This window comes from Carassius auratus, chromosome 27, assembly GCF_003368295.1.
Source record: "Carassius auratus strain Wakin chromosome 27, ASM336829v1, whole genome shotgun sequence".
In the NCBI taxonomy this organism is placed as follows: Eukaryota; Metazoa; Chordata; class Actinopteri; order Cypriniformes; family Cyprinidae; genus Carassius; species Carassius auratus.
In genome coordinates, this window is record NC_039269.1 from 22,043,149 (window position 1) to 22,062,019 (window position 18,871).

The window sequence follows — 18,871 nt, forward strand, 5'->3', positions numbered from 1 at the left end:
TGGCATTCAATGAAAAGGTAAATGACATAATTCACTTGATATTCCTCATCAATATAACTCATATTGTTATGAGACAAAAGAGGAATTTCCAAATGCATTTGGACATGAACTGAAAACATTTATGACTTTGAATTACATTTTTAAACGTATGGATAACTAGTTGACTCTATCTCAGCTCATATTTGTAATGTCTAATCTTCTAAAGTGGATAGCGGTAAGTGAGGGGGCGTGTCTGTTGTCAGGGGTCACGTGACCATGAAAGTCATGTCACTAGTATAAATCCTCTGTCAGACGACGCACTGCTCCTCTCCAGAGTTTCTCACGGAGGCCTTGTATCCGGTTCGGTCTGGCTGTTACATGAGCCATGGCAGGTAGGCAACGTTATGAACCGTCACATATCGCCTGTGCTTGTAAAATGAAGCGAATGCCAGTTGTGTTTGCGCCAGTAGCATGAATACAGCCTGCAGCACGCGCTGCGTCGTAAGTAGCAGATCTCGCTGGATATCAGAGATGAAATTTAATTTCGGCGTTGTCTATACTGTGTTGTCCTTTTTAATATTTGACGATAAACACCGTTTGGCGTTTGGTCTATTGCGTAAAGGGCCTAGTCGCGTCTGATACGCAGTTGTTTGGTGCGCAGTGTTAACGGTTACATTCACTAGCCTGTCAAGCAGGAAGAGAAGAGCCGTTAGTTTTGTCACGTCGATCTCGCTCGAGTTCAGTGCAGAGTTTTATCAGCCTATGGCATTGGTTCCCAAACCTGTTCCTGGAGGCACCCCAACGCTGCACGTTTTGCATGTCTCCTTAATCAAACACCTGATTCGTGTCATCTGCTCATTAGTAGAGACTCCAAGACCTCAAATTGGTGTGTCGGAGAAAGGAAACGTGTAAAATGTTGAGTGTTTGTGTGCCTCCAGGACTAGGGTTGTGAACTACTGGTCTATGGTATCAGTCTATCACAGCCAATGCAGTATTTAAAGAGCGTTTTCTGTAGCACGGATGGATTGTAATCAGTTCCTACAACATGTGCTAGTGTATCATTGTTAAATGAATGAGTTATGGACGTTATTTTACACGTTTAGTGTAAAAAAAAAAAACACACGCATTGTTTTCGTGTTATATAATGCATATTTTTGTATTGCGTTTTTTCCAATGTTGTCTCGTAAAAAGTAAATCAATTTTAAGAGTAAATTGTTCCAGAAATTGACCAGTTGTATATTTCTGCATTAACAACAAAAAGTTCTCCAAGATGCCGAAGCATCATCAGAGGTGTCGCCAAGTAACACACAGATGGAAACCCGGTCTGTATGCGCCAGTGGTTCATCTACTTCACCTAAAACGTTCTGAAATAATTCGGCTAGTCTCCACTCTGGGATTTCTGGTTTCTCAGTAGCATGGTCTGGGAGTAGTATGCAAGTCCCAGTACTGTTATGTTAACCAGAAGTCCTTTTGAAAAGCTGCTTGGCTAGTCATATTTGAGTATTTATACAGGGAATTTCCTGTGAACGAATACTACTCATTCTATAGCTGAATTATCAAACAAGAAATAACAGTGCATTTAACAACAAAAATGTTAACAACATAAACGGGCATGCCTGTGATTTGTGATGACAATAAATGACAAACACCAGTTTGCAATATTGAGCAGGATAACAAACTTTTTATGTACAGCTGATATAAATGAATGTGTGGGGTGTCTAGTGTCAGGCACTTCCAAAAAAAATAAAAAATAAAATAAAAATACACCCACTCTTAGGTTTAAAATTAAGATGGGAAATTGTCATAATGCACATGCAAAATATTACATAAATTAAATGTATACAGTAAGTGATGTTTTTTTTTTTTTTTTTATAATGTAGACCAGGCTTTTGTCACCCTTGCCACAACTGATAATTATGCCAAAGGAGCAATGGTACTTGGCAAGTCCTTGAGGAACCACAACACATCGAAGAAACTTGTGGCCCTGATTGGCCCCCATGTCTCTGAACCCTCCAGGTAGAGTGCTTGCTGTGTTTTGTAGCAATGCTTTGTGTTCTGTCACACAGGGTATTTGTTGTTGTCCACACTGCAGAAGTGTGACCTATAGATCAATTAGTCTCCCTGTGTGCTCTTTGTACTACATTACAGAGCAGTGCTTCGTAAGGTCTATGATGACGTCAGGCTGGTGGATGTGCTGGACAGTGGGGATGCTGCACACTTGGCCATGATGAAGAGACCTGACCTGGGCGTCACCTTCACCAAACTCCACTGCTGGACTCTTACAGAATACTCCAAATGTGTGTTTATGGATGCAGATACTCTAGTGAGTGCCGTCTTATGATGTTAGCCATGATGTTTTTATGGTGTCTTTGAGAGGTTTTCATTGTTCTTCCCTCTTGTCTCTAGGTTTTGTCTAACATAGATGAGTTATTTGATCGAGAGGAGCTCTCTGCCGCACCAGATCCTGGCTGGCCTGACTGCTTTAACTCTGGTGTGTTCGTCTTCCGTCCCTCCAACGAGACCTATGAGAAGCTTCTCACCACCTGCTCCGAGAGTGGCAGCTTTGATGGCAAGTGATGCTCTTTAGTCTTGTTTGGGAAGCTGTAAGCTGCTTAGCACTTCATAACTGCATTGAATAATGGTTTGGAAAGTAAGTTTAAACATACTTTGGAATTCATAAAAAAGGGTTCCTGTCCTTCAGCCATTTAGAAGATATTTAAACCCTGGGTTTTGAGAGTTGTGTAAACTTGCTAGAGTTCAACATTGCCATGAGTGAGTTCTTTATCAGGCATGTAAGCTGAACACAAGGTGGCTCTGTGATTTTCTCTTTTATTTTTTGGGGGGGGGGGTGTGCACCACGCCACCTGAGAGTTATTCCTGGGCTCTGTGTGGGATGAAGTAAACACAGCATCTCAAATGAGAGACTCCTGCTAGACCCTTGTGAAATTGCTTTGCTTGTACTGTACAGCAGCAGTCCCCAACCTTTTTAGCACTAAGGACCAGTTTAATGTCAGAACATTTTTTCACAGACCGGGCTTTAAGGTGTGATGGATAAATACAACAAAATAAAAGATTGTTATGGCTGAGTGCACTTCTACCTGTTATTTGTTTTGCAACTTTTAATGTAAGTTATTTATTCTTTCTTGTGTGGCCCGGTACCAAATGACGCACGGACTGGTTCCGGTCCGCGGCCTAGGGGTTGGGGACCGCTTCTGTACAGGATATCTCATTGAAGTTCATTTTACTTGAATACATATGAATTCAATCCTTGTCTATGACCACTTATGTTTTAAGTGATATTGTTTTTGGTACTGCAGTATTCCTGTGCTTGGTCTCATCCAAATTTATAGTTGGGGAACTAATCTTTAAACGAAGGATTGAGCCTCAGAAGTTATCAGTAGGCCTCTTGTTTTGGAGGTCTTGGAGGGAGTTGTATTTCTTTTTCATCTTCGTATCGCGCCGTTTAAAAAAAAAAAACGCCTTGTTTTATCTTTCGGTTTATATATAGCACAACATACAGAGGGTTCTTGTAGTGTGATTTGATTAGTCCCAGTCACCATGTCACACAGCCTATAGCCTATCTCTGAATGTCTGATAATACCTGGATTCTTCTAGGGAGATGTTCACCCAGAAATGAAAATGGTCATTTACTCCTTGTTTCAAACCCATAGGAATTTGTTCATCTTGTTTATAGTTTGGATCTAAACATTGAAGTCTATGGTAGAGCAAAAGTAATTGGCTCTTCAAATACGTTTGTGTAGATTGCATTGTTTCACCATTGAATCATTCATTCAAGAAATTTGTTTAAAAACACTGATTCATCCAGGAATGAAATGGTCATGAGGAAGTCATTGAATCATTCATTCAGACAACTTTTTTTCAAAATTTAATATAAAAAAAAAAGGATTCATTTCAAACGCATATCCAGTATTTTAAAATATTTAATTCATTCAAATTAATGTAACACTCGAATAATAGTGATTTCTCAATTTGTTCAGAATCGTGCAAGTCTACTCTCCCTCTCAAACCTTCCCATTTTGCAGTGTGATGGGGAAAATTGTCTGAAATGAAAATTACAGGCTGATTTGGAGAAGTTTGCAGGGAAGGAACTGCATGTTTCTGCGGGAGGTTCTGATAAACACTCTGCCATGTAGATGTATAAGAGGCCAAACTGATGCTGTAGAACCCCACCCCCAAACCATGACCCTTCCTTCTCCACCTTTCACTGATGACTTTATGCACTTGAGCTTCAGTCTTTCCCCAGTTTGATGCCAAACAAAATGTACCCAGTTTGACCCAAATAAATCAAAACCTGCTCATCACGAAAGTGAATTTTGGACCAGCTCCTCTCTCCAGACAACATGCTGAGCCTAGCCTTTTGATGATTGTTTTTTTCTTCTGCTGAGAAGAGGCTCCATCACAGTTTAGTGCACTTTTGGTCTGGCTTCTCTTAAACATGCTGAGACAGATCCTTACCTGGTTCAGCACTGAACTGACAAGCAATTCCAGCTGCAGTGTTGAGCCTAAATTAAAACTGTTCATCTCATAAAGTGTCAGAATGGCTTGGAATTGAACTGCCTGATTTAATATGGATTCATTAAAGGATCAAGTTTCATTACAAATAGATTTTGGATTTTAATGCTAAAAATGCTTCAATTTGATTGAATTATCCCTTGTCATGTATAGGACACCATGTGCTTTTCATATTTAACATGACTCCAATGTTCGCTGATAATCTGAGGTCAGCTAGACTGAGGTCAGCTTTCTTTGCTTGTGTTCTCTTTGTGAAAGCAAGGGTCAAAGTTAAGCAAACAGCTGACCAAGTGACTCCTGAAGCAATCTTACACGTGTGACTCCCCTCTTCAAAGCCTCCGTTTGCTTCACTCCTCATTGCTTCATCTGTTTAAGGAATATTACAACCTTCTGTAAACCTTTTTCAAATCACAGTGAAGCTCCTGAAACCTAATCTTGACTCGAGGACTGTGCTATTTCTCATTCAGTTTGTTTGTCTTGTTTTCATTTAGGTGGGGATCAGGGCGTTCTCAACACCTTCTTCAGCGATTGGGCAACGGCAGACATTTCAAAACACCTTCCTTTTATTTACAACCTCAGCAGCATTGCCATCTACACCTATCTCCCAGCATTCAAGCAGTGAGTCAGAATTAACACGCTAGATTTCACAACTTCATTTTGGAAGTTGGTGTTCCTTGCTTTGAAGTGGTATCGCTTTGTTTTTGTATGAATGTTAGATTTTCTTGCATTTATGTATTTGTAGTTTGTGTGAATGTTGCCAAGGTCAAGAGAAAGTCCAGTCACATTGCAACATTGTAACGAGAGAAATCCAGCACCACAAATCCTTTCTGTTCTTGCCCTTGCACATCAACTTCCTTCAAATACATACTGCCCTCCAAAAATAGTGGGGCTATTTTAGGGTCTTTACACAGAGACTAAATGTCATTTTGACTAGTATGTTACATGATCTCTTTCCATGAGCAACACTCAGTTCTCTGGTTAGTCAAGCTCTCATTAGATCTAATTTATATGTGCCATTTGAATCCGTATGCCATAAACTGACAAATATCCTAAATACTTCTAACTCCGCTTTAATAAAATGAGACGTTCATAGGATGCAGATTTTTATCAGTGTTGAACTGTGTTGTATACAGTATTGTTCAAAATGATAGCAGTACAATGTGACTAACCAGAATAATCAAGGTTTTTTGTATATTTTTTTATTGCTACGTGGCAAACAAGTTACCAGTAGGTTCAGTAGATTCTCAGAAAACAAATGAGACCCAGCATTCATGATATGCACGCTCTTAAGGCTGTGCAATTGGGCAATTAGTTGAATTAGTTGAAAGGGGTGTGTTCAAAAAAAATAGCAGTGTGGCATTCAATCACTGAGGTCATCAATTTTGTGAAGAAACAGGTGTGAATCAGGTGGCCCCTATTTAAGGATGAAGCCAACACTTGTTGAACATGCATTTGAAAGCTGAGGAAAATGGGTCGTTCAAGACATTGTTCAGAAGAACAGCGTACTTTGATTAAAAAGTTGATTAGGGAGGGGAAAACCTATAAAGAGGTACAAAAAATGATAGGCTGTTCAGCTAAAATGATCTCCAATGCCTTAAAATGGAGAGCAAAACCAGAGAGACGTGGAAGAAAACGGAAGACAACCATCAAAATGGATAGAAGAATAACCAGAATGGCAAAGGCTCAGCCAATGATCACCTCCAGGATGATCAAAGACAGTCTGGAGTTACCTGTAAGTACTGTGACAGTTAGAAGACGTCTGTGTGAAGCTAATCTATTTTCAAGAATCCCCCGCAAAGTCCCTCTGTTAAAAAAAAGGCATGTGCAGAAGAGGTTACAATTTGCCAAAGAACACATCAACTGGCCTAAAGAGAAATGGAGGAACATTTTGTGGACTGATGAGAGTAAAATTGTTCTTTTTGGGTCCAAGGGCCACAGGCAGTTTGTGAGACGACCCCCAAACTCTGAATTCAAGCCACAGTACACAGTGAAGACAGTGAAGCATGGAGGTGCAAGCATCATGATATGGGCATGTTTCTCCTACTATGGTGTTGGGCCTATTTATCGCATACCAGGGATCATGGATCAGTTTGCATATGTTAAAATACTTGAAGAGGTCATGCCCTTGAAATGGTTGTTTCAACAAGACAATGACCCAAAACACACTAGTAAACGGGCAAAGTCTTGGTTCCAAACCAACAAAATTAATGTTATGGAGTGGCCAGCCCAATCTCCAGACCTTAATCCAATTGAGAACTTGTGGGGTGATATCTGAAGCAAAACCAAGAAATGTGAATGAATTGTGGAATGTTGTTAAAGAATCATGGAGTGGAATAACAGCTGAGAGGTGCCACAAGTTGGTTGACTCCATGCCACACAGATGTCAAGCAGTTTTAAAAAACTGTGGTCATACAACTAAATATTAGTTTAGTGATTCACAGGATTGCTAAATCCCAGAAAAAAAAAATGTTTGTACAAAATAGTTTTGAGTTCGTACAGTCAAAGGTAGACACTGCTATTTTTTTGAACACACCCCTTTCAACTAATTGCCCAATTGCACAGCCTTAAGAGCGTGCATATCATGAATGCTGGGTCTTGTTTGTTTTCTGACAATCTACTGAACCTACTGGTAACTTGTTTGCCACGTAGCAATAAAAAATATACTAAAAACCTTGATTATTCTGGTTAGTCACATTGTACTGCTATTATTTTGAACAATACTGTACGACTAGAGTATAGTTGTCTGGTCACATTTTGGCACTTCCGGTTGGCAAGTGTTTGGGATTTTCTGAAACCTTATTTTGGCGGCAGGGGTCTGATCATTCCTTTCTCTCTTAGATACGGCCGTGATGCCAAGGTAGTTCATTTCCTTGGCAAACTCAAACCGTGGGATTACAGTTATGACACCACAAGCAAAACATTAAAGGGCCAGTCACAAGATGCATCGGACATGCTTCCAAACTACTTGCTGCAATGGTGGGAGATATTCTTCTCTTCAGTGTTGGCTCTCATGAAGGAGGAATATGGTGACCAGCCCTTCCATTCCGGATGCACCGAGGTAAGCAACGGTTTCACTCATTCTGCTCTACTGCCCAGAGTGGCACAATGATCATTTAGCCAGTTTTTTTGTTTCTGGTATTGCTGTTAGAATGTATCAATATTACTCAGATTGGACCAATAATAGGAAAGATTATTGTTAATTTTCATCCTTTGGGAATTAATTGCATTGTATTAAGTTGGTGCTCAAACCAAACAGTTTTGTTTTGGTCAACGCAGCGAATCTGCCTGTCTTCAACACAATTTGTGTGCAAAATTTGATTTCTCTTGAAATAACTGGACTTTTTTTTTTTTTCATGGAAATTTGGTGAACAATGTACCTTTTTAATTAAGACCAAGAATGCGCATTAGATGGGCCTAACACTGAATTCTTTAAGTTTACTTAAATATTGAAGTAATCTGATTTCTGAATTATTGGCTGTTTTTAATTCTCATTTTAAAACAAGCTGATAGTGTATTATGCGTACAGAGACAAATGTTTTGAAATGAGTTTAGTACAAGTCTTTTTAGACTCATGGAATGTCTTTCTATCGGATGACACGTACTGTACTATTAAAACAATGTAAATATTATATCCTTTTTTCCCCTTAGAGTGATCTCAACGTTGATGTGGCTCAGATGCACATATCCCATCATCCCCCCTCACCTCCGATGTCGTCTCAGGAGCGCAAACAGAAGTGGGAACAAGGCCAAGCTGACTACATGGGAATGGACTCTTTTGAGAACATAGAGAAAAAGCTAGATTCCTTCCTGAAGTGAGTCTTGTAGGAACAGATCGTCTGGTCTAGTTTTGTACTAGGGTACTTGTAGGCCATGAAATCACAAAAAAAAATAAAAATATAAAAATACATCCTCTAATTTTTATACCAGTCCAGATCATCTATGCAGCTCAACCTCTTACACACTGTGATTGCAAGAGTTATTAGAATGACACAATATGTCACTTGCCTCATTTCCAGAGGAGTTGTGACACCAAACCAATTGGGCATCGTTTCTGATCTCACGAAACTAAACACTACTGTTAAAATACCATAATGTAAATGTTCTGGTCCTTATTTGCCTTTTGTGTGTTTGTGAAGATCAGAAATGTTTGAATTTAATCGAGAAACATACAGCAAACAATACCAAACCTTGTAAATATCAGCTATACTGTACACCACTCCACATTCAATATTAATCATCTAATGACCGCCTTAGCAATGATATTGTGTTTACAAGACACCGTGTGCTGCCAACTCGCTTACATTGTTAATACTGGCTCTGATACACATCAGCCACTCTTAGTGTGTGTGTACCAAGGTCCCTCTGCTCTTGCCTGCTGTACCAGGGATAAACCACAGGGGTTTTGCTACATCTGGTTACACCTTCTGCTGGTACTGTTAATGCTGTAGCTGTTCAGAACTAGTTTGTAACCGCTCTGTAACCTTACCCTCACCTGCAACATCTGAAATAAAGAACTAGTAATACGAGTCCTAATTTACTGTTTTGGAACCAGTTTAATATTGCATGAACAAACAGACCATGTAGTGTTTATTATAAAATAATCCGAACAACCATTTGAGATTAAACTGACATTGTGTACAAGAGTTGGAAAAAAAAAAAGTACTGAATTTGCAATAAAGTAAAAAGTGATCTCTTTAATAAAGCAATAAATCTGAAATGAACGGACAGCAGTAAAGTTGTCTTAAATCTAAATCTCCATGAGTGCTCGGATCTCCTCTATCCGAGTCTGTTTGGGGTCCTGTGACTTTTTCAATCCGAAAGCTTTGTCCACAAGCTCCTGCTTCTTCTTCTGAATCTTCACCATGTTCTCCTCCACTGAGTCTTTCACAATAAACTAAATGCAGCCACAGAGTAAAGGGTCATCAATTGCAAACTTCCTTTCTTGAAAGGCTAACCGCTATAATCAAACAATACAGTACTTCACTTGATGCTGTCAGTCTAAAAATTGTAACTTGCCAAAGTAAATTTCACTCTTTTGTGTGAATATTCGAGTAACACTAGTATATGAACCAATCCTCACAATTATTGTTTATTAGCATGCCTATTGTTAACCTATTGGCTGTTTATTAGTACTTAAAGTACATATCCCTTATCCCAGCCAATACCTAAACTCAGACAAATTAGGAGTTTGAGAAAAGTTATAGTTAATAGTTTTTGTTACTAGCGAGAATTTGACAAAATAAAGTGACTGAATATTTCTGTATGATAAGCTAAAACTGAGTGACCGTTTGAAAAAGTTATTTTAGTTGGGCTTCAATATACAAAATGAGTTTTTATAACAATAACATTTATTTACAACAGGTGTGTTGTGAATGTACCTTGTACTAATATTGTATTAAAACTATTAGTATCTTGTGGTGATTTTGTTTGAACACAGGATGAAAACAGTGCTCTACTGACAACTTTTTTTATCTGACATTCAAATTTTCCACACAAGTTAAACTTACAACTTTAGATGAAAACAATAAGGAATTTAATTCACTTCTTGGTTTAATGACAGTTACACCTGAGGTGTCACAGATGTTATTAATGGTTCTTGGTTCATTTTGAATCGTATATAATTGAGAAATGCTTAAATGGATAGTTGACCCAAAAAAAAAAAAATTCATTTCATCACTTCAGAACACCAAAGATATTTTGAGAAATGTCTCTTTTGACAGTTATAGTTAATGGTTACCAAAAGCAGAAGTAAACCACCACTAAACGGTCCCTTTACTACAATTGTTTAACTAGTTCCTAAGGGTAAGATTCACTACGAATATGAAAATTGTATTCAATTACTCACCAACATGTTGTTCCAAACCTGTATGAACACAAAAGTCATACAGATTTGGAACAACATGAGTGTCCAGTATACCAGTGCCAGAAACATCACACTCTCTAAAGATGTAACAATTTTCCTCAACTGTACAATTTTTGACAACTAGACTTTCTGTTGTTCTAGTTTGGTGTTCATCTGTTGCCAAAATGTTTTATATTTGTAGTCAATCTTGCGTCCTCAGTTATGTTAAGAGTTATAGTCATTAATTAATAAAGAAGTCATTAATATAATGTTCTGCTACATTTGTCGGCGCTGTCTTTTACCAAAGAGAAAAATGCAAAGCGTGTAACAATAGCCGCTGGGATCAGCCGCTATCATTCCTCTGCACGCCTGCCATGGCATAAATCAAATACTGTACCTTAGTGATCACCACATCTCTGCTCTGGCCCAGTCTATGACATCTGTCAACACACTGATCCTCTGCTGCAGGATTCCAGGCCTGAACAAATAGTAGACAAAAATACAAAATCTATTACAAAGAGTCAATTCATTCCCTATTATAGGTGAATGCACACACACATTCAATGACATTACCACCACCTAGTGGCAGACACTAAACTGGTAGAATTTAACTCACGGGATCCATCATGAAGACCCGGGACGCTGCGGTCAGATTAAGCCCAACCCCTCCAGCTTTGAGTGACAATAACATGATGGTGGGACTTCCTGGAGAGGAGTCTTGAAAATCCTGAATGGCCTTTGCTCTGTTCTTCTGAGCCATAGTGCCATCCAGTCGTGTGAAAGAGAATCCATATTCCCTGCAGACAGCAGCAGCGTCAGCACACTGGACCACTAATGCCTACTTCAGTCTGTAGTTTATAGTAGCCTCAGTAATGAAATCTACCTCAAGGGAACCTCTATAAGATCCATGAACCTGGTAAACTGAGAAACCACAAGACTCTTCACAGTGGGGTCTTCATTGCGGAGCCTCAACAGGTTGCTCATCAAAGCATCCACCTGCATAAAGAAAAGAAAATTACTGAAATGTAGCTACCCATAATCACCAAAACTAAAATGTCTTTAGCCTCAAGAAACAAAAAAAAAAAAGTGTCAGTTTACACCCATCTCATCCATTTTTATTTTTTTGGATTGCGCTGAAATCATTTCCCCCAGTTTTGTTTGTTTATATACAGTGTTGGGGGTAATGCATTACAAGAAACACAAGTTATATAATCAGATTACTTTTTTTTAAGTAACTAGTGAAGTAATGCATTACTTTTTAATTTATACGGAAATATCAGAGTTACTTTTTCAAATAAGTAACAGCGCCTTCTACTGTACAAAAGTGAATTTAAATTTCCTTAAGCATATTCATTTCACTTTGGTTTTTACATTTGTAACAGAATAATTTTAAAGTAATTTTTTTTGAGATTAAAAACAAGCAAGCCCTGCCCAGATTTAAAAAAATAAAATAACTTGCATTACTGCTAATGCATTACTTTCCATAAAAAGTAACATAATTGGTTACCTTTTTTGGGAGTAACACAATATTGTCATGCATTACTTTTAAAAGTAACTTTTATTCAATTTCAGAAACCATGCTGATTTGGTGCTCAAGTACTACATTTCTTATCAATGAATGAATGAATAGTTTTGTGGAGAACGTGATACATTTTTTTGTGAACATCTTCTGCAATATTAATGTCTTTGAGTTTTATCCGATCCCAGAATGACCCACCCCTAACAGTCACATGGTGGAAAAAAAACATGCATAATATCTGTAAATGTTGAAGTTACTTTGGAACTTGATCGCCAGCTCTCCCCAGTGGCTGCTCCAGCCTGCGTTTCTTCTCCAGGATACTCCACCAGCTCTTTGGTCTTGATCGAAGCACGACACAGGGGACATCTTGCATGCTCCTGTGAGACAGGGACAAATAATATCCAGAAAAGACAATACATATCAGGAGTCTTCAAGCAAACTCTTGAGATACTGAAACAATCCTGACCTTCTCTGATTGGATGACCTCACAGATGCAGGGCCTGCAGTACACATGAGCGCAGTAGGTGATGACGGGCTGACGAAGGGAGTCAAGACAGATGGCGCATTCCTCGTCTGAGCCAGAGTTCAGCACCAGTGTGATCTTATTGATGAGACGCTCCCGCAGCTCACTAGGGGTCCCAGGATCATCTAACATGCATCCAAAACATTTGTTTCCCCAAAGACACACAATACAACTGATTGAGGAGCTGCTGCCGCAGTGGTTAAAGCACAGAATGTATCTGTATTTAATCATGTAATTGAATTATATTAATTTAATCAGCAACTGCTTAATCTCTGATTTACACCTGCCCCTGTGTATTTGCCCACAAGACCGGGGTGACAGCAGTACTGCCTCAGACGAACCAGGATGGCCAGCACATCAGCGTAGTTTGTCATGATGGTTCCCTCTTCGAAATACCTGTAATTAAATTGTTTATTTTTTGTCCTTTATGTAATACTGATGCTCTTTCAAAGTAAGCAAACGTGAGCCCACCTGCCAACGATCTTCCTGCCCTCCTTCCTGACCTGTTCATACTCCTCCCTCTCTTCCTCAGAGAGAGTCACATGCTGCACAAACACTCTCCGTTCAGGTAACTGCACCAGCATGCGCCCAGCCACTTTACTGTTCTTAGTGCGCCTCAATGTGATGCCCTTTACCAGCACCTGCAAGTTCCTGAAAACACATTTACAGTATACGGTTGGAAAATCGAATGCATTGAAAGGATGTGATTTGGGTCAGAGCTGTTGTTAACATACTTGAGTCCAACTCTGTCGCCCATGTTCACAGGTCTCTGAATGATTCTGCTCCACCACTCCTTCACATCGAAAGGCTTCAGCTTCAAGAAGGACAGCAGCATGTAGAGATCCTTCAGGGAATTCTGAATTGGGGTTCCTGGAGGTAAAAATGAACATGAATGGCATCAAGATGAACTTTACGGGTTTTCAGATAAATAATCCGTCCTTTTGGAAGTATTTAAAGGCAAAACATCACAGAAATGAAGAAATAATCCAGGACTGAGACGGTGACAGTAATCAGGTAAGCTTACCAGACAGGATCCACCTGCGCTCTGACTGCAGCTCCAGTACAGCTTTGCTCTGAAGAGCGTTAGGGTTTCTGACGACGTGGCCCTCGTCCAGCACTACTCTCAGCCAGTTCACTTTGTGCAGAGGACTGGTGGCTTTGTTCTACAGTGGGTTAAAGTTGATTTTTTATTTCACAATCTAGCCAAAGATTTAAAGGGATACTCAACCCCAAAATGAACATTTTGCCATCATTTGTCATTCTGTGTCTGCGCCACAAGGATGCACTGTTTTCTTTCAAATCAAAGCATAAATAAATGTAGAAACAGCGCATCCTTGTGGCGCGGCTGACAAAGACCATAGGCAGTTTGATTAATGTGGAGAGACACAGAGGAGACTGTTGACAAAGGAATTGTTGAATAAATTTGTCATTTTTGTTTTATTCATTTGCAAACAGTATTCTCGTCACTTCATAACGTTACGGTTGAATTATTCTGACGATACTTTTCATACTTTTCTAACATTGACAGTGTAATTTACTTGGCAGTCAATATCTTAATTTGTTTTCCAGAATCGAACAAAGCTTTTACGGGTTTGGAACGACAAGGGGTAAGTGATTAATGACAATTTCATTTTGGGGTGCATTATCCCTTTAGCAAAGAGTCTATTGACATTAAAATGAGTCTTTTTGGAGAAACCTATTTACACAAACTCCACCAACCATTGTCTAGTTTTACCAAAAATAACTTAAGAAATGAAGCCAGTAACTTGGACAGTGTTGTGAAGAGTACAGACAGTGGATTTGGCATTTAACACAACTGATTCAAGCTCGAATCCAACTTTTTGCCAATCCAAATCTTCTTCCTTTTCCCTAGCAGCAAAAACAGCACAAGACTGTTTTAAATCCACTCACCCCAAAATCCGATGAAAGCACATTGTATGTTGTGAGAACAACATCTTGCTCAGACAGAAGTTTGACAGATCGTTTGCGCTCTGCACCATAGTACAGGTACACCTTTAATGTGACATCCGCTCGGATATGTTGCTCAAACTGATCCTGGATGGATATAAAGTATGAACAAGAGCAATGCGTGTTACGCCTTTTTTTTTTTTTTTTTTAAATGCTTCAAGAAAGTGTTTTATGAGCAGGTTTTGTACACTCACCAGCCAGTTGCTAAGGACAGACAGAGGGCACACAATCAAAGTGGCTCTGGCCCCTGAGCCCCCACTGCCTCCAGATGAGACTTTACCAGTGCCTACAACCCACAGAGATAAATTCCTGTCAAACACTTTCATGCGGTAATGAACAAACTGAAGAAATGGTCAAAGTTACACCAACCAGAACCCTTCTTTGCACTCTTTTTTGCAGGCCCAACCTGTGAGGAACTGCACTCCAGAGCAGCAGCAAAGTCCAGATCGTCCAGCAAAACCACTCCTGGGAAGGAGAGAACGAGAATGTTAGCTGTGACTGAAAGTATATCTTACAGTAAGGAAAGTCTGCCTTTCAGTTTACCGGAGATGTTAAAAGACAGGAAGTAAGGGTACCTTTCTTGGTGTTGGCAGACTTTTTAACAGTTTTCTTTGTGGTTTTTGCTGTAAGAAACACAAGGAAGCATTATACAAACATCAGATTTAGCATTTTTATGTAACGCAACAATACTGTATAAAAGTTTGAGATCAGTTTTTTTATTTTTTTTACTTTTCAAAAACGGATCCTGGAATAAAATGATCATGATTAATAAATAAAATTAAGGAGCAACTGTTTTCAACATAGATAATAATAAAAACTGTTTCTTGAGCACTAAATCAACAGAATGATTTCTGCTGAAAATTCAGCTTTTCCATCAGATGAATTAATTACATTATACAATACATTACATAAGAAAATAGTTAGTTATTTTAAATTGCAATCATTTTTTACAATACTACTTGTATTGTATTTTGATTAAATGAATGCAGCTTTTTTGTAACAGACTTCTTCTAAAAATATTTTACAAATCTTGCCAAGCCCAAACATTCAAACAGACCTTTCTTCAGAGGTACATCTTCCTCAGTGGTGTCAGCACAGACACCATCAGCATGCAGTCTTTTTAAATGGGACGAGCTCACTGCTTCATTAGATTCTTCATGGTCTACACAAATTAATAATAGAACCATTGTATGGGTTAGTGTTCTACAACATTAAATAAAATAAAACATATATTTTCATGTTTTTACTTCAGAATGGACTGTATAGTTCTATAGATTAAAATTTTTTACCTTTTGTGGTCGATTTCATTTTGCAAGTGGAAGATGATCCTTCCTGAAAAGTAGATATTTTTGATATCTTAATAATTAAACTCTCGCTTCAGGATACTCAAGGTCCTAATAATCCATTATTACAAAACTTGAATTCTTGTGGGGAAGTTGTGGCCTAGTGATTAGAGAGTTTGACTCCTAACCCTAGGATAGTGGGTTCGAGTCTCGGTCCGGCAATACCATGACTTAGGTGCCCTTGAGGAAGGCACTGGGCGCCGCAGCATAAATGGCTGCCCACTGCTCCGGGTGTGTGTTCACTGGTGTGTGTATTCACAGTGTGTGTGTGTGTGTGTTCACTGCTGTGTGTGTGCACTTTGGATGGGTTAAATGCAGAGCACAAATTCTGAGTATGGGTCACCATACTTGGCTGTATGTCTTGTCATTTTCAATTTCATGCTTTATTTGTTTAAGAAATATTTCTAGATCTTACACTTTGTTCCAGTGGCAGAGGTTTCCCATTGTGGAAATTTGAGACTATCAAGGCAATGGTGGTGAGGGTTTTGCCCTGAAACACAGCAGAAATGTTCTGAGCACTAGTAGGGATTACAGAGCACTCAAAGAACAACATCCTGTTCATCTAAGTTCATCTTACCAGCCCCATGTCATCAGCCAAAATCCCACCAAGCACTTTCTCTGGCCTCTCCTTTACAGCAAAGTTAGTGAGAACGTTAAAGTAGAGGCCACTCTTCTCCTCCCAGAATGGGGGCAGATCGTTGCTGTTCTCACGAGAGGTCATCCACGAGAGCGCCTGCTTTTGATGTGGAAGCAGGGAAGTGTACACCGCCTGTACGGACACACATTTACAGAGACATCTGTAACTGACTGATGGATGAGACCGATGTTAAAAAAAAACTGCTTCTTTCTGTGCTCTGACCTCTGCTGGCTCCATTTCTCTGGTTTTATCCTCCATTAAATCATCAAAAAGCTTGTCAAAGGCATTCTTCAGCTGATTTGATGTAACAAAAATTCTGTTTTATTAGTCAGTTCAATAAAATTAAAGCAAAAAGCTTCATAAACAAAGACTGGTTGCTTTTAACTCATGTGTTGCAGCTCTGTTTGGTCATAAACGGCAAGGGAAAACAATCCTTAATGCAACTAATTATGTTATCCAATAAAACAAAAATTAAGCAAGGAAAAAGAAAATATGATACTACTATGTAAAATATTATACAAAAATGTGCATGGTTGTTTATGTCGGGTCCAGGGTAGACATAAAAAAAATGTTTTGCTGACAACCTCTGATCTAGATTTTACCATACAAAGTACGATAAGGTCACATCATGAAATGTACCTCTTCTTCAGTCAAAGGAATGGCAGACATTTTTGAAGACAATCCAAGCAGACTTCTACTCAAAGATGTTTGTGTTGTGTACCCTAAGATAATAAAATATCAATTTGGATGTGTTCACCAAGGAACATTAAGCAGCAAATAAACAAATGAGTGAACCTTTGAACTCAGTGCCAAGTTTAAAACCATGGTGTCTCATCTGATTATGCACAGCGTCTCGGTTCTCCTCTTTGCCCCAAAAGGTGAGGTTTACGGCCATTGAGAATTTATTTGTCTGTCCATAGGGCACAACCCTATTAGGGAGATCAATCACAAAAGTAAGCTGCTGCAGTTTATGTGGAATAAAAACAACACACCTAAGAAATCTGTAGAAAAGACTGAGAAACTACTGTACCCTTCCACCCTGGCCAAATTGTTGTCCATGATGTAGGCCATCGGGGCTGCCAGCTCTTTCTTGATGTGCCCCACCTGACGTCCATACACATTGGCCACCATCACTGCGTTTCGGTCATAGGGATTCTGCGGCTCCCTCACCAAGGACACCATCTCTCCTCTATTGACCTACAACACGTCAAGGTCAAACAATATTCTGTATGATATATACAATATACATGTTGATCTGCAATACATAATACTGCAGTCTTGTAAATTGTGTCAATTTTCATTTAACAAACCTGATCCAATAGGTCACTGTGTGGAAAATGCTTATTTTCTTCTGATGAGTAAAATCAGTTCAGTTTTTTTTTTTGTATATCTGTGTGTGTGACTCCTACCGTTCCAGTGTAGTATCGCAGACCAACAACTGTGCCTTGAATTAATCCAATCTGAACATTCTCCTCAGCCAGGTCCTGAACCGAATCCTCTGTTAAATTTGCTATTTCTTGGGATATGGTCATTGTGCCGCCCACATCCAGGAAATCTATGAAGGCTGATGAAGATGACAGCAGGAATTAGAAGTCGTTTTAGAGGTGGCATCAATTCAACAAATTATGGAGTAGAGTACTAGATTGTAACGGAGTTTATTAGGGAATGTCAATAATTATATTAATTTCACAAATGAATTTGACAGCTGTTGTTTTTACCGTATCGTGGCGAGGCGCTGGTGGAGGGGCCGTGAGGAGGAGCAGCGGTGCGGGGATTGATGTTTGATGATTTGTTTGATGACTGCATAGCTGCGATTAAACCACAAACACCAACTGCACTGTGCCACTTTGTCCTAACCAGAAAAACAAAACTCCGTTCGAATGTATAATAAAACAGAGTAAAGACGTTCACTTATGTAAAATGTCAAATAACTGTTACATAAACAGTAAGTTAAGCGTTAACAGTACAACGCTTAATTCAACTAACGTTGGAGTGAACTCTGGTCATAACAAGCGAAGGCGGATAAATTAAACTGTTTCGCTGCAGGCCACACTCACCTCCCGAATAGACTGAATATAGCCTACGATAAAAGTGTGCTGCAAAGGCTACATGAGCGATTAATAGTACAGTGCCATATGGGATAAACACGGACTACATCAAAGTATCGGTAACGTCTGTGAATGGCGCGAGTGTTTTGAGGCCAAGGCTTATTTCTTCCTCCTCAGTTTTTGACGGGTGGTGTCAACAGTAAGTTGCACTACCGCCACCTACTGTGTTGGAGTGTGGACCAGAATTTTACCCTTTACCACACACACATGAAAAAGTGGGTTATTATTATAAAAATCCATGACAAACATTATCGAAAATTATTTTGAAGCTACATTTTTTAAATCAGCTCCGTTTCCCTCAACAACACACAGAGCCAACAACGAATTAAATCAACGTCACACCCAAAAATCCATAACTCCATCTTGTGAATTGAAAGGTTGTGTGTTTGTAGTAAACACATTTACTACAAACATTTTCT

The 18,871-nt window shown here is 39.2% G+C and overlaps 2 protein-coding genes across 2 annotated transcripts; one reads left to right on the plus strand and one right to left on the minus strand.

Moving 5' to 3' along the window:
• The first annotated feature begins 252 nt into the window (after positions 1-252).
• Positions 253-9,043, plus strand: gyg1a (glycogenin 1a). Its single transcript, XM_026206669.1, has 7 exons — positions 253-371; positions 1,860-1,995; positions 2,128-2,302; positions 2,386-2,548; positions 5,004-5,130; positions 7,351-7,570; positions 8,161-9,043. Exons 1-7 carry the CDS (start codon positions 365-367, stop codon positions 8,326-8,328), a joined length of 996 nt encoding a protein of 331 aa, XP_026062454.1. The 5' UTR covers positions 253-364; the 3' UTR covers positions 8,329-9,043.
• A 136-nt stretch (positions 9,044-9,179) lies between these two features.
• On the minus strand, positions 9,180-18,575 carry hltf (helicase-like transcription factor). The gene is made up of 25 exons (XM_026206668.1): positions 18,402-18,575; positions 18,063-18,196; positions 17,754-17,908; positions 17,375-17,541; positions 17,140-17,273; positions 16,984-17,066; positions 16,567-16,638; positions 16,285-16,476; positions 16,123-16,197; positions 15,654-15,696; positions 15,422-15,526; positions 14,940-14,987; positions 14,734-14,829; positions 14,559-14,650; positions 14,308-14,451; positions 13,421-13,559; positions 13,131-13,266; positions 12,868-13,047; positions 12,680-12,792; positions 12,340-12,521; positions 12,131-12,250; positions 11,238-11,350; positions 10,971-11,151; positions 10,752-10,832; positions 9,180-9,406 (listed from the first exon to the last, which is right to left on the minus strand). The coding sequence occupies exons 2-25, from the start codon at positions 18,148-18,150 to the stop codon at positions 9,260-9,262; spliced, it is 2,886 nt and encodes a 961-aa protein (XP_026062453.1). The 5' UTR covers positions 18,151-18,196; positions 18,402-18,575; the 3' UTR covers positions 9,180-9,259.
• Positions 18,576-18,871: the final 296 nt, after the last annotated feature.

Coding starts and splice junctions, on each gene's coding strand:
- gyg1a (XM_026206669.1), top strand. Junction 1,996..2,127: donor CATGTCTCTGAACCCTCCAG/GTAGAGTGCTTG, acceptor ACTACATTACAG/AGCAGTGCTTCGTAAGGTCT. Junction 2,303..2,385: donor TTATGGATGCAGATACTCTA/GTGAGTGCCGTC, acceptor TCTTGTCTCTAG/GTTTTGTCTAACATAGATGA.
- hltf (XM_026206668.1), bottom strand. CDS start 18,150: ATGCAGTCATCAAACAAATCATCAAACATCAATCCCCGCACCGCTGCT. Junction 13,267..13,420: donor GCGCAGGTGGATCCTGTCTG/GTAAGCTTACCT, acceptor TTTTACCTCCAG/GAACCCCAATTCAGAATTCC. Junction 12,251..12,339: donor AGGTCATCCAATCAGAGAAG/GTCAGGATTGTT, acceptor CCTGTCTCACAG/GAGCATGCAAGATGTCCCCT.